Here is a 22787-nt window from a genome sequence, read left to right as displayed (position 1 = left end):
GGTTTTGTTCCTTGGGGTCGTGTTTGGAGAAGTTGCTGATGTTTTCTATGTGGGGTGAACACCGCCGGAGCCGGTTGCTTTCCCTGCAGAGATTCCCAGAATCCCAAAGAAGCGAGGATCGCTGCCCATCTGGAAGTTGGCATCGCCTTTGGATGCAGCTGAGCCCTGAGTGAAGAAGGGGAGCAGGTCACCAGTGGGTCACCAACCCACCCTCCCCACTCCCAGCCTTCAGAGCAGAGGGAGAGCAAGGTGAGTTACCTCAAAAGCTGCTGCCCAGCTGGAAGCATCGGGTGTAGCAGAGGGTGAGGATGCTGTCAGGGAGAGGTGGGGTCCTGGTGGGATCAAGCCAGGTCGATCCCCCAAAGCCTCCTTGGTCCAGGGATCCTGCAGTCCTGGCAGCCAGGCTGGATTTACGGGGGTGGCGAGGGCGAGAAGGGATTAATTCTGCCCCCACCGCCTCCTCCTCCTCCAGCGGTGTCTAATCTCTGCTGGGGCTTCGAGGTCTGACCCTGCTCTGATCAAGGACCAGGATAACCCTGGCTGAGCCGGGGAGGATCCACCCGAGGCTCCCGAAAACCAGGTAGTCAAAATTGCCCATTTTTTGGATATTGTTTATTTTTCAGGATCGATGCGTTTACCTGAAGCGGGGTGGGGGGTGTTGGATGAGGGTGGGGGCTGCAGAACGGGGTGTTCCACCCTGCCGGCGTGGGAGGGATGAGAGTGGGGAGGATTTGGGGTCCCTGTGCTGCCCGTGGGGTGGGTGACATTTGACGTTGCGGTGCCGCACGGAACCCACCCGTCACCCTAACGCAAGTAATAACAACCCATGCAGCTAATGGAGAACCGCGCGCTCTGGGGGGAGGGCTGGCCCGGGCCCCCGGGGGAGGGTCAGTGCCGGGGACGGGACACCCCCACGGGGTGGGGTGGGCTCGGGCCCGCCCCCACCTGCGCGGGCCCGCCCCCGCTGCCCCGGCCCCCCCGGCACCTGCTGCGGCGGCGGCTCCGGCCATGGGCGCGCTGCGGCGGGCGGCGCTGGCGCTGGCGGCGCTGCTGGGTGAGCCCCGGGCACCCGGGGGGCTCCGGGGGGACGGCGCGGGGTACCGAGGGCGGGCACCGAGCGGGACCCCGGGGGTACCGGGAGGGCACCCGACGAGATGCGGGCGACCGCGGGATGCCGGGCAGGACGCGGGAGAGCTTTCGGGGTGCAGCCGGCAAGGTCCGGCGGTGCTGGCGGCTGCGCCCGGCGAGGCGCGGGGGCACCGGGGGAACCGCGCAGGACGCGAGGTAGCGCGGCGGGTACGGGGCAGGACGCGGTGGTACCGGGGCTGCGCCCGGCGGGACTCGGGAAAAGCGGGATGAACCGGGCAGGACGAGCGAGAGCTTTGGGGAGGGCATCGGACAAGACCCGGAGATACCGAGGGGTCACCGGGCAGGGCGTGGGAGCAGCCGGAGGCACCGGGCAAGGCACCCGGGAGCCCGGCACCGCCAGGCAGGACCTGGGAGGCTTTAGGGTGGCACCGGGAAGGACCGTGGGGTACCAGGGGCGGGGGTCACAGCACCCACCTGTCTCTGTGCCCCCAGCCCCCTACCCCAGCAGGCAGGTTGACGGAGGAAGGGGGGGAGAGAGAGATCCAGCCCCACCCCTTTTAGGAGTGCTCGGAGTGGAGAAAATCTGAGTCTTCCTGGGAAAAGCCATTTGTAACTTGGAGCTGCCAAACAGCCACTTCCAGCACCCCCAAACCCGATGTACCCCCATACGGGGACACACCAGGGACTCCAAAGTGAGAGTGCACAGTTCACCTCCCTGCGTGGCACTGGGCAGGAAAAAATCCACTTGTTTTCCCTTGTTTACTGGCGCTGCACAGCATCCCAGCTGGTTTTGAGCTTAGGGATCTCAATGCTTCTCTGTCCATGGGTTTTTCCCTTCTTCCACCCCTAATTTCCCACCTTATTTGAGTTTTTTTGGAGCTGCCACAGTTGCTCCGAAAGGAAACATCCTTTGGCGTTCCCAGCGAAGGAGAGGCCTTTGGGGAAAGGAAGCGGCCCCAGAAACAATGGCAGCAGCATTTCCTTCCAGCAGAACACTGGGTGGGGGTCCTGGAGCCGCCACTTGTTCCTCCTTGAAGGTTTTCTTCCTTGATAAAAGTTAATTAAAGCATGTTTGTATGAGGCATGGGGGTCACTCAGCCCTCAAATCCCACCAGGGCGCTCCTTTGCCGCATCCCGATGGTGTTTTTTGCATGGAATCGTGATGGATTCCCACAAAAAAATCAGCTTGAGCCCTGGGATGTGACAAAAGCCCAAAAGCTTGAGCCATGGGATGTGACATCACAGGCACTGCCAGCTCAAAAATGCAGCAAAAAGACCCCCCAAATGTGTGTTTTTCCTTTAGTTTTGCTTTCAAGCAAAACTCGTCCCGTGGGATCCGCATGGGATTGTGATGGGGAAAAGCAAAATGAGGGATATTTGCCATCCTTGTTTTCTTCCCAGTCCCTATCCCATCCTATCCCCAACGCCAACCCCAATCCCTTCCTCAATCCCATCCCAATCTCATCCCCTGCCCATCCCATCCCATCCCATCTCCGCCTCTCCCTCCCCGACCAGGGGTGAAGCACGTTTCCATCTATAGCAAAGTCACATATGATTATTGCATTATTTAATTTTTTTTCCCCAAATTTGGTCTCTCTGGAGGATAGGGCACTTTCTGCCCCCCCGCCCCCGGGGTCGTGAGAAATGCCGCTGTGGATTTTCCCAACGGACACTGCTCCACAGCCCGGCATCTCCTATCTGCCCGTTTATAAATAGTCAAAGTTAAGGGAAGAAAAGGAAAAAATTCCCCAAAAATAATTTTAAAAAAGGGAAGGCGACTGCCTGCGTTGCAGTGCTGAGATGCTCCTTGACCTTTTTCCAAGCTTTTTCAAGGGTCCCTTTTCCGGCCAGATTCCCGCTGTGTATTTTAAATCCCAAGCTTGGTCTTTTGGGATTTAATTTGGGTCTGGGTTTCACATGACTCCAGCGCCTTAATCCTATCAACCGGGGTCATCAAACCCCAACCGCCTCCGGGATTTAGTTCCCCGTACATTGATGGTTTAGAGACTCGGGGAGGGGGCTGGAGGGGGAGTTTGCTTTTTTGGGGGGTTCAGGGTGTGCCAGAGCCAGGAAACAGCTTTTTTTTGGGAGGTGAAAGGATGCCATTTTAGATGAGGATAGGGTGATTGATATCAGCTCAGGGATTAATGTTAAGATTGCGGGGATTTAAAGGTGATTTTTTTTTTTTTCCATAGGGAATAAATTCAAAGGGAAATTTAAAGCCGTTTTTCAATTTTTTGTCACGGGAAAATTTAAAGTATTTTAGAATGCTTTTGTAAGGTATTTATTCCATAGGGGGAAAAAACTATAGCTATTTTTAAAGGTAAATTTAAGTCTATTCTGTTTTTCCATATGCAAAAAAAATCCCAGCAGATGGGCTGGGGCGGGGGAAAACACCCGGGCAGGTGTTTAGCTCAGGGCAGCTGGATAAAAATCCAGGTTTTGAGCCCAAAGAGCAGGCGGGAGGGGCTGAGGCCCCCAGGCCCCCCTGGATGTGTATGAGCACCACGAGCAGCTTAATTTTTTCGATCTGGTTAAAGCATTAGAGGATTTGGAGCGTCGAGGTGGCCAAAGCCAGAGCTGTGCCAGGGGGTTCGCTCCCGTGCCTGCAGCTCCAAACCCAGCCCCACCGGCCTTTTTTGGGGACACGTCTGTCTGAGATGAGGAATTTGGGTGAGTTCTGCAAGAAGCAGGGGATTTTGGGGAGCGAGCAGCCTTCAGATCTGGATCCATCGCCCTCTCCCCGATACACTGGAGGGGAGATGATGGAGCTGGGATCTCCTGCTGCCGCAGGAGTTTTAAGGATGACAGAGCAAAGCTGCAGCCCCAGAGCACAGTTACCATAATTAACGTGCTCGTCATTAGGTTTCAGGGTTAACACACCCCAGTTTGCAGCGCCTGGAGCAGCGTTGAGGCGCACGGGGCTGTTTAAAAGCCTCGGGGTGCGATGGGAATCCTCTGGCTGGTGCCAGAACATCTTTTCCCTCTCTGGAGCCTGGATTTCCCCAGGAATCCCCAGCACCCTTTGGCTCAGCACCTTTTTGGTGCCCAAAAAATCATGCTGATGGAGGAGGCAGGATGAAAAACCTGGATCTTCCCAGCCGTGGGGAATGCACAGGGGTGTAGAAGCTGTGGAGTCATTTATCGATGCCATCTGAATAATTAATGAACTATATTTATTATTATTATTATCATTATCATCATTATACTAATTATCACTCTTTTATCACTATTATTATTATCACTGTTATAATTGTTATGATAACTTTTATAACTGTTACAATTATTTTTATTAAATAACAATTATAATTCTTTAACAAGGTCTATTACCTGTTATCTCTAATATTTCTAATAGAAATTACAATACAATTATTGACTATAATCTATTTTCTTCAAGATTATCCCAATTGAACACACTTTTATAATGATGGAGGATCTGGGCTGAAAACACCTGGATTTTCCCAGTTGTTGGGAATGTAGGGAGGTTTAGGGGCTGTGCCATCTGCATATTTTTTTATTATTATTAGTATTAGTATTAGTTTTATTATGACTGTCATCATTATTGTATTGGAATAATTGTTGTAGTTATTATAATCACGATTACCATTATTATTGTTATCATTATTAATATCACTTTTATCATTATTATTCCCACTTTTATAATTATTATTCTCACTTTGATCATTACTCTCATTATTCTGAGCACTATTATCACTCTCACATCCCCACTATTATCCCTATTCTTACAAAACTATACCTATATTTATAACTATTATAAATTATATGTTCTCGATTATCTATTTTGTTCTGGAAATACCTATTTAATGAGTCGCCATCCCATATTTCTTTCCACTTTCTCTAAATTTAATACAATTATCTGTATAATTACATATAAATACACTATAATTACCATTATTTTTCCATACTCTCTATTGGATGTGATACCACAGCTGTATATAATTAATAAATAATATTATCAATGATTTGGGACCTGCAGGCGCCTCCAGCATCTCCCCCCTCCCCCAAACCCTCCAGGATTTAAAGGTTTATGTTCTTAGCCCGGGTGAGCTATTTTTACGCATCCTCACCAGACTGGGCCTTATTTCTCCCAGTTTTTCACCAGAGAAAGGAAATGTAATTTTTTTTTTTTTTAATTCCTGAGAAGACTTATCAGCGGAGCAGAGTTTCCTGCCTGGAGCTGGAAGGCTCCGTCCGGAAATGGCACCAATGTCTTGCCAGGAGGGGGGATGAACGGATGAGGGAGGAGGCTAAAAATACCCCCCAGTGCCTTGTTTTCCTCTTCCCACCCTGAAAAAATCCAATTAAAACCTCTGAGCTCTTAGGGAAAAGTGCGAGGTTATTGAAAGCTCCTGAAATCCTTCAAAGCCAGGGGTTTTTCCCTGCAAAGTGAGGATTTGGGATGACGGGGTAGCATCATCCTTTCCCCCCTGCATCCCGATGTGAGGCATCCTGGGGCGCTGGCAGGAGCAGGGCCAGCCGGGGTCACGGATCGATGGGTGGATGCAGGGATGGAGCTGCTGGGATGCAGGGCCTCGGTGATGTTCCCCTGGGAAAAACAAACCAGCCCCAGCACAAACTCAGCCCTGCCTGAGCCGATTAATTTTCTGGCTGAGCCTTATGGGCAAAGCTGGGGAATGATCTTCCCCCAGGAGCTGAGCATCCCTCTCCGGTCTGTGGTACCACTCTTACTCCATCGCCTCCTCCCAGTGGGGCTTGGGGGGATGCTGGGATGCAAGGGACATGGGATGGGATATTTGGGGTCAAATGAGATGGGGCACTAGAGGCAGCCACTCATGGATTATCCCAATTTAGTGCTGGCAGCAAAAATGGGGGATACTGGGATGCTGGGAAAGGCTTGTGGGGTGCATATGGGGGAGCCCTACAAATAAATCCCACGGGAGGTGGTGCAGCATCGTGGGAGGCTGGGTGTACCCCAGTACTGAGCTGAGGGGGGTGTCTGCCTGCTGGACTTGGCTGTCTCCTGGGAAGGGTGACTTGGGCCTTAGGAATTCCCAAGCTGAGTCGGGGGTGGAAGCGAGGAGGGGAGGAAGCAGCAATGTCCTTCATCCTCCGGAGCAGGCGGGCGGAAAGCCCTTCCTGTGGCAGGGAAGGAGGCAAAATGTTCTCTTGGCTCGGCTTCCTGGTGATAACCTGGGATTGTTGTTTTGTCTTGGGAATGGGGTTTTTTCCCACAGTCAGGGAGGTTTTGTGGAGAGTAGTAGCACCTGGGGTTGAGTCATTTCCTGGTTTCTTCCCTCTCCCACGGGCAGGTGTCTCCTTGGCCGTGCTGGAGGTGCATGTGGGGACGAGCCTGGTGCTGTCCGTGGAGGGGCAGCAGGCGGTGCTGCCTGCCTGGTACACCAGCCACTCCCAGAACGAGCCCTACATCACCTGGATGCTGAACAAGAATCCTGGTCCCTTCCAGGTGAGAAGAGGGCAGGGGCTGCAGGACTGGAGATGGAGGGGCCAAGCTGGGAGGTGACCATGGAGGGGGTGGTGCCCATGGTGGGGGGAAGATTGTGGTGCCACCATGAGGTAGTGGCCTCAGTGCCTGTGGTGGAAGGGTGCCCATGATGATGAGGTGGCCATGATGGAAGGAAGCTCATGGTGCCCACCATGTGATGCTCATGATGGGATGATGTCGTGGTGCCCATGCAGGGAAGATGCCCACAATGGGTAAGTGCCCATGATGGGGGGAACTCACGGTGGCCCACAATGGGGATGGATGGTAAGGATGTGGCGCCCACGATGGGGAGATGCCCACAAAGGGGAGATGCATGGTGGGGACGTGCCCGTGGGGAGGTGCGTGTGGTTCCCACAGTGGGGGCATGCTTGTGGTGCCCATGGTGGAGAGTTGACCCATGATGGGGTGAAGATCATGCCGCCCACCATGGGCAGGTGACCACCATGGGGGACGGGCTCATGGTGCCCATGATGAGGACATACCCGTGGTGCCATCCCCATACCCATGGGGAGCTGCTTGTAGTGCCCATGATGGGGTGGTGTCCACCATGGGGGAATCTCATGGGGGGTGCCCTTGATGGGGGTGCTCATGGCGATGTGTAGATGCCCATGATGAGGTCATGCCCACAGTGCCTGCAGTAGGGAGGTGCTTGTGGTGCCCACAGAGGGGAAACACACAAGATGAGGAGAGACCCAAGATGGGGAGGTGTTTGTGGTGTCCACGGTGGGAAATGCTTACAGTAGGGAGATGATTGTGGTCCTCATGATCAGGAGGTGCCTACAGTGGGGAGATGCTCATTGTGCCCTTGGGGGAGATGCCCACACTGGGGTCATGCCCGGGGTGTCTGCAATAAGAAGGTGCTTGTCGTGCTCACGATGGGGAGATACCCATGGTGGGGAGATGTCCTTGGAAAATGCCCATGGTGCCTACAATGGGAAAATGTCCACAATGGGGGCACCACTTGTGGTGCTCCTGATGGGGAGATGCTCATGATGGGACAGTTGCTCACAGTGCCCATGCCAGGGGTATTTGTGGCTGTGGTGGGGAGCTGCCTGCAGTTCCCATGTCCAGGATGCTTAGGGGAGGTAAGACAGGAGGGGGCTTATGCAGCAACCACTGCTCTACAAAATTTGGGATTTGGGGGGCTTTTCTCCCCAGCAGCATGATCTGGAAGTGAAAGCGTGTGGTTTTTTTCCCTGTGCAGATCCTGTCATACATAGGCGGGGTGGTGAAGGTGGAAGAGACAGATCTGAAGTCCCGCGTGGGGTTCCTGCACCCCATCTTCACCCACAACATCTCGGTGTTCATCAACGCCACCCGGGAGCAAGACTCGGGTCAGTACATGTGCACCGTCAACGTGGTGGATGACTCCATCAAGTTGCACAAGAACATCGGCCTCATCAACCTCACCGTCCTGGGTAAGGCTCCACCCGTCCCCCCGGCTCCCTTGGGCCTCCCCATGGTGCCCCTCAGGACTAACATCTGTGCCCACAGTGCCACCGGCTGCCCCCACCTGCCAACTGCATGGCAACGCCATCGTGGGGGCCAACGTGACCTTGAGCTGCTCCTCCAAGAAGGGGAAACCCTCGCCCATGTACCAGTGGCAGCGCCAGCCGCCCACCCTGCAGGTCTTCTTTCCCCCTGCCCAGGGTAAGGTGGCACCGGTGTGGGGCTGGGGAGTGGGGTGGGTGGTTGGGCTGGAATATCCTGCAGAGATTCAGCGGAGGGATTCTTTGGCTTCATCCCCTTAACCACTTCTTAACTTAACCACTCCTTAACTCCTCCTGCATGAGGAGGAGGAGAGTGTAGGAGTGGCTGTGAGGCAGCACCCAAATTTCTCACCTGCAGACCGGGCCAAGGGCACCCTCAAGCTGACCAACCTCTCCCTGGAAATGTCGGGGGTGTACGTCTGCAGGGCTGAAAACCAAGCAGGTTCTAAGAACTGCAGCATTGTCCTGGAGGTACACTCAAGTGAGTACGTGTCCACAGGGTCGGGGAGGGGGACACGGTCCCCATGAGGTCCCTGTGGGAATAAGGCAATAAGGGAATCTCTGTCTCTTTCTGGCAGCAAGCACCAAAGCAGTGATTGCTGGCGCCGTGCTGGGCTCCCTGGGTGCCCTTGCCACCATCATCTTCTTTGCCCAGAAGCTTGTTGGCTACAGGAGGAAAAAACGTGACAGCCAGGAGGAGGGAGCCAACGAGATCAAGTGAGGCTGTCTTCCTGCGGAGGGGGTTCAAATCATCATTAGGTTTCAGGGTTAATGGGTGAGGAGGGTGTTTCCACCTCTGGCCTGTCATTTCTCAGGTTCAGAGTTAATAGTGGGGAGGAGTTCTTCATCTCTGGCCAGTCATCAATATGCTCCAGAGGTAACAATCAGGAAGAAAGTTTCCACCTCTGGCCAGTTGTCATGGGTTTTCAGAGTTAACGAGGGCATTTTCCACCTCTGTTTTCCCCTTTCCCTTTTGTCCCTCTGTTTGGGGGTCCAGGATGTCTGCACAACCTCATTGCCCAGGGAGAGTACGCTGTGGAGGGGCAGGGCAGGCTTCCCAGAGCTGCTCTCTCTGACACTCTCCCCTCTTGGCAGGGAAGATGCTGTGGCACCCAAAACCCCGTCGTGGGCAAGGAGGCCAGCTTCAGACACCATGTCCAAAACCAGCACCCTGTCCTCCATCGCCGGCACCCGGCAAGCCTACGGGGCCCGAGCCCCCTCCGACACCGCCTCCATCCTCACCACCACCGGCAGCTACCGGGGACCCCCGCCCCGGGGAGGGGGGCGGCCCCCCAACCTCTCACCCCCCGCCGTTAACGGGACCTCGCGGCGCCGCCAGGATCCAGCCGCCGCTCCCGTGGGGTCATTGCCCCCCTCCAGCCTGGCACGAGCAGGTGCCGTTCCAGTCATGGTGCCAGCGCAGAGCCGAGCTGGCTCCTTGGTGTGAGCACCCCCCCACAAAACAGGGGTGCCCATAGCCAGCCCGTCCCGCTCCCCGTTTCCTGGGGTGGTTTTTGTCCCTTTTTGGGTTTCTTTTTCTTTTTAACAGATGCCTCGAGCAGCTGGACTCATTGTGGGTGTGTTTAATGGGTGCAGGGGCTCTCTGGGTTTGGAGGGACCGAGTCTCCCCATGAATATCACCCCCCAAACCAGCCCCAGCCCTGCCTCAGGGGGGTCCCCTTCTTTTTTTTTTTTTTTTTCTATATCTATATATCAGGTGAAATGAGGGATTTTTCATAAAAGAGCATTTTAAGGGGGGGGGTGGTGACAGGGACACACACACACACACACACACACACACACTTTTTTAGGGGTTTTCTGATTAAAAGCTGCAGCGCTGCCCAGCGCCGGTGCTTTGGGTGAGTTTGTGTGGATTTCAAGGCGGGGAGGGATGTCCCACGACCTTCCGGGTGATGTCATAGGGCAGGGTGATGTCACAGTGCACCAGCCAAGGTCCTCAGGGTGAGGCGACATCACGATGCTCGTGTGGTCACAGCCCGTGACCGTGATGTCACTCCCTGTGTCAGGAGGTGTGACGCGGCGATGAGCGTGTGACATCACAGCGTCTGAGTGATGCCTGGAGGATGCCCTACGGGCATGTCACGTGTCCATCAGGGGTGCCATGTGTGCCTGCACGATGGCACACTGACCACCGCGCAGCAGCGGTGATGTGACACGTGCCTGTGTGATGTCACCCCCACAGTCATGCCTAGTAGTGACGTCACACACCGTGGAATGATGTCACACACCCAGCAGTGACGTCACACACACCTGCATGGTGTCACACATCCAGTTGTGATGTCACACATCCAGCAGTGACGTCACATACACCCGCATGATGTCACACATCCAGTGTGATGTCACACATCCAGCAGTGACGTCACACACACCTGCATGGTGTCACACATCCAGCAGTGACGTCACACACACCTGCAGGGTGTCACACATCCAGCAGTGACGTCACACATCCAGTAGTGACGTCACACACACCTGCAGGGTGTCACACATCCAGCAGTGACGTCACACATCCAGTAGTGACGTCACACACACCTGCAGGGTGTCACACATCCAGCAGTGACGTCACACACACCTGCAGGGTGTCACACATCCAGTGTGACGTCACACATCCAGCAGTGACGTCACTCACACCTGCGTGGTGTCACACATCCAGCAGTGATGTCACACATCCAGTGTGACATCACACATCCAGCAGTGACATCACACACACCTGCATGGTGTCACACATCCAGCAGTGACGTCACACATCAGCAGTGATGTCACACATCCAGCAGTGACGTCACACACACCCGCATGGTGTCACACATCCAGTTGTGATGTCACACATCCAGCAGTGATGTCACACATCCAGCAGTGACGTCACACACACCTGCGTGGTGTCACACAGCCAGTGTGACGTCACACACCCAGCAGTGACGTCACACACACTTGCATGGTGTCACACATCCAGTGTGACGTCACATATCAGCAGTGACGTCACACACACTTGCAAGGTGTCACACATCCAGTTGTAATGTCACACATCCAGCACTGACGTCACATACACCCGCATGATGTCACACATCCAGTTGTGATGTCACACATCCAGCAGTGATGTCACACATCCAGTTGTGATGTCACACATCCAGCAGTGACATCACACACACCTGCAAGGTGTCACACCTCCAGCAGTGATGTCACACATCCAGCAGTGACGTCACACATCCAGTTGTGATGTCACACATCCAGCAGTGACGTCACACATCCAGTAGTGACACCACACACACCTGCATGATATCACACATCCAGCAGTGACGTCACACATCCAGCAGTGACATCACACACACCTGCAAGGTGTCACACCTCCAGCAGTGATGTCACACATCCAGCAGTGATGTCACACCTCCAGCAGTGATGTCACACACACCTGCAGGGTGTCACACATCCAGCAGTGACGTCACACATCCAGCAGTGACGTCACACATCCAGCAGTGATGTCACACATCCAGCAGTGATGTCACACATCCAGCAGTGATGTCACACATCCAGCAGTGACGTCACACACACCTGCATGGTGTAACACATCCAGTGTGACATCACACATCCAGCAGTGATGTCACACACACCCGCATGGTGTAACATATCCAGCAGTGACGTCACACATCCAGCAGCGACGTCACACCTCCAGCAGTGACGTCACACACACCCGCATGGCGTCACAGCAGCTCTCTTGTCCAGCAGTGACATCACCACCCCTCTCATGCCCGCACCTCACACGTCTTGTCCCACCCATGAGTGACGTCACCCCACACCCGGAGCAGCAGTGTGATGTCACGCCAGCCGTCACACGCTTGGCAGTGATGTCACAGGTGCCTGTACGGAGCCGCACGTCCGCATGGGATGTCCCTGCTGGGCACCACCTGCCCCACACCCTCCCACCCCTGCCCGCTGTGACCTCACCGCTCTGCCGGTGACATCAAAAGGCACCGAGGACAGGCCGGGGCTCTGGCAGGGGCGTTTATTGGGGCGGGGGGTGTCTGGGGTCGGGGGGGGCAGCCAGGGACAGGGGCAGGGCCTGGCTGTGGGGGGACCCCGGGGGACGCATGCGGGGGGCAGGGGGTGAAGCAGGGGCTCCTGGGCCTCGGCGGGCGGCGGTGGGAGGGAGTCGGTGGCGAGGGGCTTCCGATGAGCAGCTGGTGGTCCCTGCAAGCAAGGAGAGAGCGAGTGGTCAGCCTGGGCTGGCCCTGCCTGCACCGAGCGCCCTGCACCCTGAGCCTGCCTGCACCCTTCACCCTGCACCCTGAGCCTGCCTGCACCCTTCACCCTGCACCCTGCCTGCACCCTTCACCCTGCACCCTGCCTGCACCCTTCACCCTGCACCCTGAGCCTGCCTGCACCCTTCACCCTGCACCCTGAGCCTGCCTGCACCCTTCACCCTGCACCCTGAGCCTGCCTGCGCCCTTCACCCTGCACCCTGCCTGTACCCTGAACCCTGAGCCTCATTTGTACCCCGTGCCCTTTCTTCACCTTTCGTGCTCTCTGCACCCTGTGCCTGCCTGCAGCCCGTGCCCTGTCTGCACCCTGCACCCTTCACCCTGCCCGTACCCTGCAGCCTGTACCCTGTGCCCTGTCTGCACCCTGCACCCTTCACCCTGCCTGCACCCTGCACCCTGCACCCTTCACCCTGCCTGTACCCTTCACCCTGCCTGTACCCTGCAGCCTGTACCCTGTGCCTTGACTGCACCCTGCACCCTTCACCCTGCCCATACCCTTCACCCTGCCCGTACCCTGCAGCCTGTACCCTATGCCCTGTCTGCACCCTGTACCCTGCACCCTGCCCGCACCCTACAGCCTGTACCCTGTGCCCTGTCTGCACCCTTCACCCTGCCCGTACCCTGCAGCCTGTACCCTGTGCCCTGTCTGCACCCTGCACCCTTCACCCTGCCTGTACCCTTCACCCTGCCCGCACCCTACAGCCTGTACCCTGTGCCCTGTCTGCACCCTGCACCCTTCACCCTGCCCACACCCTGCACCCTGCCCGTACCCTGCAGCCTGTACCCTGTGCCCTGTGCCCTGTCTGCACCCTGTACCCTTCACCCTGCCTGTACCCTGCAGCCTGTACCCTGTGCCCTGTGCCCTGTCTGCACCCTGCACCTTTCACCCTGCCCGCACCCTGCAGCCTGTACCCTGTGCCCTGTCTGCACCCTGCACCCTTCACCCTGCCCACACCCTGCACCCTGCCCGTACCCTGCAGCCTGTACCCTGTGCCCTGACTGCACCCTGCCCGCACCCTGCACCCTGCCTGCACCCTGCTCACGTGCTGCTCCTGCAGCCTGCACCCTCTCCATGCCCTCCCCCTGCCCACACCCTGCCCGTGCTCTACTTGCAGCCCGCCCACACCCTGCCTGCACCCTTGTCCTGCCTCCACTGCTGCCCACTCTGCCCTCACGCAGCCAGGAGCTTGGGGGGGACCTCTGCCTGCACCCCCCTAGGCAGAGCACCGTGGCAGAAGGAGGGGAACCTGGCTCCCCTGCTGTCAAGCTGCTCAGCCCCCCTAACACGGCATCCCAAAGGAACCTCTGGACCCTAAGAAGCTGCACTGCACCTGCACTTGGCAGTTGCCTCCCCACTGCAGTCCTGTGAGATCCTCACTGCAGCCCCACTGAATCCACACTGCATCTTCAGTTCGCTCCCACTGCATCCTCACTGAATCTCTGTTTCTTCCCCACTGCATCCCCTGTTCATCCCCACACATCCTCACTGCATCCCCTTTGCAGCCCCACTGTGCTTCCATGTTGTCCCCACTGGATCTTCACAAAATCCCCACTGCATCCTCAGTTCATTCTCATCCCAGCCCCACCGAATTCCCTCTCACTCCTCAGTGCATGCTCACTGCATTTTCACTGAATCTCCAGTGCATTCTCACTGCATCCCCATTGCTTCCCCACCACGTCTCAGTTCTGTTCCCACTGTACCCTCAGTCCATCCCCCCTGTGTCCCGGCTGAGCTCCAGTTCCATCCCCACTGCATCCTCAGTTCGTTCCCACCGCAGCCTTGTTGAATCTCCACTGCATCCTCACTGCATCCTTCTCTTCCTCCCCACTGCATCCCCACTGCATCCTCAGTTCCTTCCCACCGCAGCCTTGTTGAATCTCCACTGCATCCTCACTGCATCCTTCTCTTCCTCCCCACTGCATTCCCGCTGCATCCTCAGTTCCTCCCCACTGCAGCCTTGTTGAATCTCCACTGCATCCTCACTGCATCCTTCTCTTCCTCCCCACTGCATTCCCGCTGCATCCTCAGTTCCTCCCCACTGCATCTGCGCTAAATCCCCACTGCATTCCTACTCCATCCTCACTGCATCCCAGTTCCATCCCAGCTGCACCCCCGTCTCATCCCAGCCGCATCTCCACCAGCCCCGCCACACTCACGTGGCCGAGCCGGCAGCACGCCCTCCGCGCCGCTAACCCCGGACCGGCCCCGCCGCTATCCGGGGCCATCCCGCGCTCACGGCACCGGCACCGGCACCGGCACGGCCCAGGGCGCAGCCACCACCCGGGCTCCAATGCCACGCGGCCTCGGCACCGTGGGCGCTTTTTAAATTTACCTTTTCCTGCCAGGAGACTGTGACACAGGCTTTTAAAAATAGCATGTGCTGAGGCGAGGCGCTCGGGGTGGTGTTGCTAAGGGAGAGATTCAATCCAAATCTAGGGCTGCGCCTTCCCATCCTACTTCCCATCCTTCCCAACTACTACGGCGCGCACCCAAATTTAGGGCAAGGCAGGGGCTGCCTGCCTGTGTGTTTCCATCTCCTGGGAGGAAAAACCCCTTCTCCACCCTGCACCAGTGCAGGGAAGGTTGCTCCATCCCAAATCTGTGCAGGGGAGGTTGCTCCATCCCAAATCTCTGCAGGGAAGGATGCTCCATCCCAAATCAACAGAGCAAAGGACACTCAGAGCAGCTTCCTTGTAGAAATGACCCAGTTTTGGGGGGAAGAAGCGGGATTTGGGGTGTACCTAGTCGCCGTTGCGGAGGTCGCCGCCGCGGGTGCTGTTGGCGCACTCGGCGTCCTTGGTTTTCCGATCAATCTCACCCCCTTTGATCTTCTTGCGGGTCATATGGCCACGGAAACTAGCTTGGATCTTGGCAGCTGCCGCGTTGGCATCGGGATCGTCCAAAGGGATGTCCAGGATGTCCTCGTCCAGCTTTGTGCAGGCTCCCTCCTGACGGTGGCAATGGCAGGGTTACAGCTGGTGGGACCTCAAACAGCGCAGCCCCCTCCCCAAATGAATCCATTCAAGAAGGTCTTAAATGAGCCCCTGTTCTAAAAATTAGGTTTACTCATTCAAAAATAGGCTCCTTTGCTAAAAAATGAGGGGTTTTGTTAAAAATGAGGGTCCCTTGCAGGTGTCTTGGGGAAATGGCAACCAAAGCTGCAGGCGGGGGAAGATGCTTCACCTCCCACTCATCCCTAAATCCCACCCTGGACCACACGGCTGCAGGAAGCCAGACTCCAGCCAGGATTGTGATGCAGGGAGAAGAGAATCCATGGGAGCAGAGGATGGGTTCTGGCGGGTATTTTTGGCAGGGCGCTGACGGCCACCCTGCACAAAATGAGCTGGTCATGCCTCAATTTCCCATTTCCTCATAGCCTGTTGCATCCTCCTGCATCCCTCCTCAGGGCTTTGGTTGAAAACACCAGGAAATCTGGGAAAGCAGTGACAGCAGAAGAGAGGAAAAGCCCTGCCAAGGAAAAATCACTGCAACCCATTGCCCTCCTGCCACATCCCACCAGAGCAGTTGGACTCAGCAGCAAGTTCAACGGGAAAAAAAGAAAAACATGGGAAAATGAAATGAGGTGGAAATGAGCTGGCATTGGATGATCCAGTGCCAGCAGTTGTGGGGGTGAAGCCTTTGTGCTGCCCCACGGCACTTGAAAGGACTTAAAGGAGTTTTGGGGGGCTTTGGGAAGCTGTAGATTCGGGGGGGAGGAAGCTCATCCCATTGGAGCCTGCCATGGCTCCACAAAGTTGCTCGGGTTGTTTTACCATTGTGAAAGGTGAGGACAGGTCCACGGTGGAAATGATATGTCCAGGGTGGAAATGTTATAGCCAGGGCTGGAAATCCTATAGCCAGGGGAGAAATCCTATAGCCAGGGGAAGGAAATCCTATATCTAGGAAAGAAAGCCTATATTCAGGAAAGATATCCTATACATGCAGAGGTGGGGGAGAACAACCTATATCCAGGGGAGAAATCCTATATAGAGGTGGGAGAAACCTATATCCAGGGGAGAAATACTATATCTGGAGAAGGGAATCCTATAGTCAAAGGAGAAAACCTATACATGGAGGGGCATATCCCATATCCAGGTGAGAAATCCTATATCCAAGAGAGAAATCCTATATTAGGAGAGAGGAAATCCTATATCCAGAGAAGAAATACCATATACAGGTGGAGGAAATCTATATATGTGGGGGCATTTCCTATATCCGGGGAGAAATCCTATATTCAGGGAAGAAATCATATATACAGGTGGCAGAAACCTGTATCCAAGTTAAGAAATCCTGTATATAGGTAGGAAAAACGTATTCAGGAGAAAAAAATCCTATATCCAGGGGAGATATCCTATATTCAGGGGAGAAAACCCATAAACAGGGAGCCATATCCTATATCCTATATTCACAGGAGAAATCCTATATCCAGTGGAAAAACACCATATCCATGGGGTGAAAACCTCTATACAGCTGATGAAAACTTGTATCTAAGGGAGAAATCCAATATTCAGAAGGAGAAATCCTGCATATGAGGGAAAAAGTCCTATACATAAGGGAGAAATCCTATATCCAGGCAGGATAAATCCTATATCCAGGGTGGGCTTTGCCTCTCTGGAGGTGCCCAGAAGGAGAGATGGGGGCTTTTCCCTGTGCTGCTGTCTTAGCAGGAGGGGGAAAATAGAGGGGAAAAGTGGGGAAAGGGAAAAAAAAAAAAAGGGGGAAAGGGGGAGGAAAAGGGGGAAAGGGGCAGGAAAAGGGGGAAAGGGGCAGGAAAAGGGGGAAAGGGGCAGGAAAAGTCAGGGGATCAGGGAGAAAGGGGAAAAGGACGTGGTTTTCTCCCCAAGCCGGCTGGTGGCCAGGAGGGAGGAGAGCTCACCCTCGGGTGAGGAGAGAGGGGTGCAACCCCAATGAAGCCCTTTATCCACACAGAGCCCCCGATCCCACCTGTAGAGCAATAGTGGGGCGGGGGGAAGAAAAAGCTAAATAAAAGCTGGATTCGAGGACAGGGGGGTTTCCTCAGTGGGCTGTGGGGTGCAGGATGCTGGCCGGGCTGTAGCCCCGGTGGGATGGATTGGTGTGAGGCAGGAGTGGGGATCTGGGGGGGGCTGAAGAAGGGCCTGGGGGGCTGCAGCAGCGCTGGGGGTCGCGGAGTTGCTTGAGCTCTTGGCGGGTGCAGCACCCATCGCACCCCCCGCCCCCACCACCCCAAACCCCCCGGCCGCCCCCAGCCCAGAGCAGTGATAAGGGACTAAAGGCAGGAGCGGGCGCGGGGGGACCGGGGGAAGGGCACCTACATTGCAGCAGTCCATGGCGGAGGGCGGGTGGGCGGCCAGCGGCGGGCGAGGGGCTCCGGCAGGATCTCGCTTCCCGGCAGCTCTCCCGGCGCAGGTGGCAAGTTGAGCGGAGCCGCTTGCCTACGTAATGCGCTTTCCTCCGGGCGAGCCTATCAGCCCGACACCCCTGCCAGGCTTTTGGGGGGGAAGGAGGGCTGCCTTATTTTTTTTTCCTCCCTTTCGCCTCTTTTTTTTTTTTTAATTTTTTTTTTTTTATTTTCCCTCCTCCAATTTTATTTTGCAGCCTCCAACTCCCTCCTAACACTTAAAGGAGCCGGCAGCTCGTCTTGGAGTTTCGTGGAACACAACATCACATGCAGAGGATGCGAGCCAAGATGTGATGTGCCTTGCCTTTGGCGTGGAGGGTTTTTGGGGGGACAAAACTATAGCAAATGGGGGAAATGGGTTCATTTTTGGGGGGTACATGACCCACAGTGATGCTGGAGGCAGGTTTTGCCCCCCGGTTTGGTTTGCACAGGGTGAAAAAGCCTTCCTGACCTACTTAGGACTTGGTCCTGAAGGAGGGTGAGGATGAGGATGGCACGGATGAAGATGGTGAGGAAGGGTGGGCATGGTGGGACACAACATCCCACCGAGCACCCGCAGAACCCCAGGGGTGATGTGCCCAGCTGCAGGCTCCAAGCAGAGGAGTGGGCTCCACTTCTGGGGTCTGGGGGTCCCTTCCCCGCTCATAGGAGCATCTGACCCCCCCACATTTGGGGTGTTCTCCAACCAGACGTGCAGTCCCAGCCATTCTCACAGCCCTCGGTGCTCCCTGCAGACCCTGCTGCCACCCCAGACCACGTCGAGGTGCTGGGACTGGCAGGGTGAGCTGGGGCACCCCGGGAAACAGGAGGCACCCCCAGGGTAATGCGGGGGGCTGCAGCCCACAGCCCCCCCACCGCCTGCCTCGCTCGCCTCTAATCCGGGTTTGGGAGTTGCTAAGCAACTGCATAAGTCGCCCATGGGCTCCGCGCCGATGCTGCTCCAGCCAGCCCCCAAAACACAGCCTGGCCCCCCCAAGGCGGGCACCAGCACCCCCGACCCACCCGCACAGTCGGGCCCCACTGGCTCTCCCTGGCCAAGTTTGCTCACAGGGGTCATCCTGCTTGGGGGCCTGGTGGCACTGACCTTCCTCTTTGCCATCACCATCATCATCATCATCACCATCATCATCTCCGTTAGCATCCCTGTCCCCCTGACATCATTGTTTCTGCCGCTGGAACAGGCACTGGAACAGGCACTGCCACCAGCCTTGTCCCCATCCCATGCCTCATCCCCATCACCTCCACCACCTTATCCATCCCCACCATCGTCCCTGTCCCCATCTCTGTCACCATCCCTGTCATGATCCCCATCCCACTTCTTGTCCCCATCCTCTTCATAATGCCAATTCCTGTCCCCATTCCCAGCTTCAACCCCGTCATGTCTGTCCCTCTCCCTGTCCCCATCTCCATCATCACCCTCATCCCTGGCCCTGTCCCCTGCTGTATCACCATCCTTGTTCCCATTCCCATCCCATCTCCATCTCTTTCTCCAAGGCCACTCCTGCTGGGTGCAGGTGGTGGCACCTCCTGTCCCCTGACACCCCAGCTCCCCAGGACACCCTGCTCCCCATCCCACTCCACCCCATCCCTGGCACATCCCACCACTGCCACCTCCCTCAACTGCTTCACCCACACTTGGAGGTTGATGGGGATCACCCCTGCCCCAGCACGCGCCAGGCACCCAAATTCCCCCTAGGAAAATGCTCCCAAGCATCCCTCCAATTCCCCTGTGAGCCACTGGCATTCAGCTCTCCCAAGTGGAGCCACTTTTCCATCGTCACTTCTTCCCACCAGCACACCAGGGTGGGGGTTGGGGGGTGGGAATAGCTCTGCTCCAGAGCTTCCAGGAGAAGCCTTGGCAGCTTTGCTGGGATTTTTGATGGGAAGAGATCCTTTTCCCTGGATTTTAGACCCTCCAGATCCAACACTGCCTGCTCCAATGAGAGGAGACCAGGCTTTTTGGGCGAGTTAAGTGGGAAGGGTTTCTGGGGTGATTCATCCGTCATGGATCTGAGAAGTTAGCCCCAAAATTAGGATTAGTCCCTCAATTAGCCCCCAAAATCTGCTCCATCCGTGGCAGCCGGGTCCTGGCAGAGCCGCCGAGCGCCGCCGTCTCCCGCCGGCTGTGGCTGCGGAGGAGGGACGCGAAATGCCAGAACATTTCTAATCATTAATGGCGGGGTTTGAGCCTGTTCCAGGCTCTGCATTTTTCCTCCCTGGACCCCTTCATCTGGATGATGCTTTTTCAGGTGCTCCGGTACCTCCAAAATTTGAATTCCAAGGAAACAATTCAGATTTTGGAAGGGGAGAACGGGAAGTGCAGCTGGCGAGACCTGCTGAGAACATCCCGCCGTCGTGGTTTGAGATGGTGGCACCGGGGTGTTAAAAAATCCTTTAAAAACAGGGAAAAAATCCTTAAAAGAAAAGGGAATTGGATGCTGGAACGATGCCCTGGGCGGGCAGTGTTGCCGGCTGCCGAGGCAGGAGCCGGCAGCCGGCGAGGCGGTGCTGGAGGGGGGGTCAAGGCGTAGCTGGTTGGCATCAGCCCCGGCACGGGGTCCCCGCCAGCTTTTTTTCCCCATCCTTCCTTCCTGTTTTTCCCAGGGGAGCCGCTGTCATGCCCCATGTCGTGGGCGAGCACCACATATGGCGATGGAAAACAGGAAAGAGGGGGTAAAAACGGGGTGAGCACGGATGGGGGGGTTCAGTCCTCTCCAAAAATAGAGCAGCCGGCTTCGACGCAAACCCCACTTTTTGGGGGGGATTTTGAAACCCCACTGTGTGGGAAAATATGAATTTCACAGGTGGGAGTAGGACTGGGGGGCCCTTGTGTGCCCCCCAGAATTCCATGGAGGTATCTCAGCTTATGGAGGGGGGTAGGAGAGGAGCAATGTCACATCATTCCTTCACGCTGGGATGTTATGAAGTTTCTTCCAACCTCCAGGGATGCAGGGGCCTAAATATAGAGGCTAAAAATATCACCCCGTGCTCAGCTCAGCCCCAAAACCAGGATTTTTCGGGGAGAAATCTCAGGTGATCGACGCTAATAACAGCGGGGACCTTGTTAATAAAATTCCTCATTAAAACAGCACCGCAGGGGCAGGATGGGAGTGCAGCACCCACCCATGGGAAAAGGGCAGGAGCCAGGGGAGAACCAAGGGGTTTTTTTTTGGTTTTGGGGTTGGACAGTGGGAAATGGGGGATTCAGGGCAAGTGCTGCAGTTGCATCTCCAGAGAGGTGTCCCAGTTCATTAGGGTTATGGGGACATGCTCCCCTTTGGCTCCTCTCCACGCATTTTGGGGCAGAATCACAGTGATCCGGAGCTGTGCGTGCTGCCTGCGCCGCCTGGTGCTCCCCGCTCCCCCTCCATGTCCTTGGCCTCTTTCAGGTCCTGGAGGAAAGAAGGAAAATTTAGATGATGTGGCACAAGAGTGGCAGGAACAGGGTGGGAGCAGGGACCCGGTGCAGCTCAGATTGTCTGGAGGGGCCTGGAGTGGAGGGCAACCTACCTTGGAAGGGGGCCAGGTGAGACGGTCGTCCTCCAGCATGGCTCCCCACGCCACCGGGTCAGTGCCACCAGCTGGGGAAGGAGAAGGCTTGATGCCACATGCAACGGGCACCTGGTACCAGGGGTGATGGGCACATGGGACAGGCACAACATGCTGGGCGATGGCACAAATGGAAGGCCTGATGGCCGTCGGTGGTGGACGTTTGGGACAGGCGCAAGGCCACGGGCAGTGGGCACAAGGGCAGGTTTGATGCTCGGGTGATGGGCACACAGGAGAGGTCTGATGCTGTAGATGGCGGGCACAGGGGGCAGGACTGACACCCCGGGCAAGGGACACGTGGGGCAGGCCTGACGCCCTGGTGCTGGGCAGAGGGAGCAGGCCGGGCAGGCAGTGCAGCGTGGGGCAGGGGATGGCAGTGTGGCGGTGGGTGCTGGGCAGGGCCACTCACCCTCCCTCTGCTCCAGCAGCTTTTGGAAGTGCTGTGCTGCAAAGGCCACCACGTTGGTGGGCTGCTCCCGCAGCACTTCCCGCGCCAGCCCCTCCAGCAGGTTCCGGAAGCCGGCGGGCACCCTCATGCTGGTGTTGGAGGCGGCGATAGACATGGTCGCTTCTCCCGGAGCCCCTGCAGCGGCACAGCCCGGGATTAACCACAGCGCACAGTCCCCGGTGCCACCGGGCAGCGCCGGGACTCGAACCCGCGGACTCAGGGCGCCAGCGCCGCCGCTAGGGGGAGACACTGCCTGCCCGCCGCGCACGCGCAAGGCCTCGGCCTGGGCGGGGGGAGCGGGCGCGGGGAACCGCGGCTCCCGTTCCCCGGTGAGCCCGGGCTCCCGTTCCACCCAGGCTCCCGTTCCCCGGTGAGCCCCAGCTCCCGTTCCACCCAGGCTCCTGCCCCCCGGTGAGCCCCGGCTCCCGTTCCCCGGTGTGCCCCGGCTCCCGTTCCACCCAGGCTCCTGCCCCCCGGTGTGCCCGGCTCCCGTTCCACCCAGGCTCCTGCCCCCCGGTGAGCCCCGGCTCCCGTTCCCCGGTGTGCCCCGGCTCTCGTTCCCCGGTGTGCCCGGCTCCCGTTCCCCGGTGTGCCCGGCTCCCGTTCCACCCAGGCTCCCGCCCCCCGGTGAGCCCCGGCTCCCGTTCCCCGGTGAGCCCCGGCTCCCGTTCCCCGGTGAGCCCGGGCTCCCGTTCCCCGGTGAACCCGGGCTCCCGTTCCCCGGTGAGCCCGGGCTCCCGATCCACTCAGGCTCCTGCCCCCCGGTGAGCCCCGGCTCCCGTTCCCCGGTGTACCCAGGCTCTCGTTCCCCGGTGTGCCCGGCTCCCGTTCCACCCAGGCTCCCGCCCCACGGTGAGCCCCGGCTCCCGTTCCCCTGTGTGCCCCCGCTCCCGTTCCCCGGTGAGCCCCGGCTCCCGTTCCACCCAGGCTCCCGCCCCCCGGTGTGCCCCGGCTCCCGTTCCCCGGTGTGCCCCGGCTCCTCTCCCCGGTGTGCCCCGGCTCCTCTCCCCCAGTGTACCCAGGCTCCCGTTCCACCCAGGCTCCCGTTCCCCGGTGAGCCCCGGCTCCCGTTCC

General features: G+C 57.2%; 2 protein-coding genes across 3 annotated transcripts; one reads left to right on the top strand and one right to left on the bottom strand.

Moving 5' to 3' along the window:
* The first annotated feature begins 467 nt into the window (after window positions 1–467).
* Window positions 468–9519, top strand: ESAM (endothelial cell adhesion molecule). Of its 2 annotated transcripts, none has more exons than XM_068171973.1 (7): window positions 468–580; window positions 6381–6535; window positions 7779–7992; window positions 8069–8224; window positions 8423–8545; window positions 8643–8781; window positions 9160–9519. In XM_068171973.1, the coding sequence occupies exons 2-7, from the start codon at window positions 6506–6508 to the stop codon at window positions 9509–9511; spliced, it is 1014 nt and encodes a 337-aa protein (XP_068028074.1). In that variant the 5' UTR covers window positions 468–580; window positions 6381–6505; the 3' UTR covers window positions 9512–9519. The 2 variants fall into 2 exon arrangements, with proteins under 2 accessions (XP_068028074.1, XP_068028073.1); XM_068171972.1 differs by lacking the exon at window positions 468–580 and adding an exon at window positions 941–1054.
* Window positions 9520–12064: 2545 nt separating this feature from the next.
* On the bottom strand, window positions 12065–21902 carry LOC137462010 (sperm surface protein Sp17-like). The gene is given in 7 exon segments (XM_068171951.1): window positions 12065–12264; window positions 15078–15284; window positions 17631–17657; window positions 17659–17824; window positions 21029–21098; window positions 21223–21297; window positions 21675–21902. Coding segments are annotated over 6 exon segments (699 nt in total). The 5' UTR covers window positions 21829–21902; the 3' UTR covers window positions 12065–12264.
* Between the last annotated feature and the right edge of the window lie 885 nt (window positions 21903–22787).

The sequence above is a fragment of the Anomalospiza imberbis genome, chromosome 24 (assembly GCF_031753505.1).
Source record: "Anomalospiza imberbis isolate Cuckoo-Finch-1a 21T00152 chromosome 24, ASM3175350v1, whole genome shotgun sequence".
Lineage (NCBI taxonomy): Eukaryota > Metazoa > Chordata > Aves > Passeriformes > Viduidae > Anomalospiza > Anomalospiza imberbis.
Note: the sequence above shows the minus strand (reverse complement) of the source record. Positions and strands in the feature narration are given on the sequence as shown.

What these genes read in the sequence shown, in the direction of transcription:
- ESAM (XM_068171972.1), top strand. Translation starts at nt 1,009, where the DNA reads ATGGGCGCGCTGCGGCGGGCGGCGCTGGCGCTGGCGGCGCTGCTGG. An exon ending in CATCAACCTCACCGTCCTGG is followed by an intron (nt 7,993 to 8,068) that starts GTAAGGCTCCAC and finishes CTGTGCCCACAG; the next exon opens with TGCCACCGGCTGCCCCCACC. An exon ending in CTTCTTTCCCCCTGCCCAGG is followed by an intron (nt 8,225 to 8,422) that starts GTAAGGTGGCAC and finishes TCTCACCTGCAG; the next exon opens with ACCGGGCCAAGGGCACCCTC.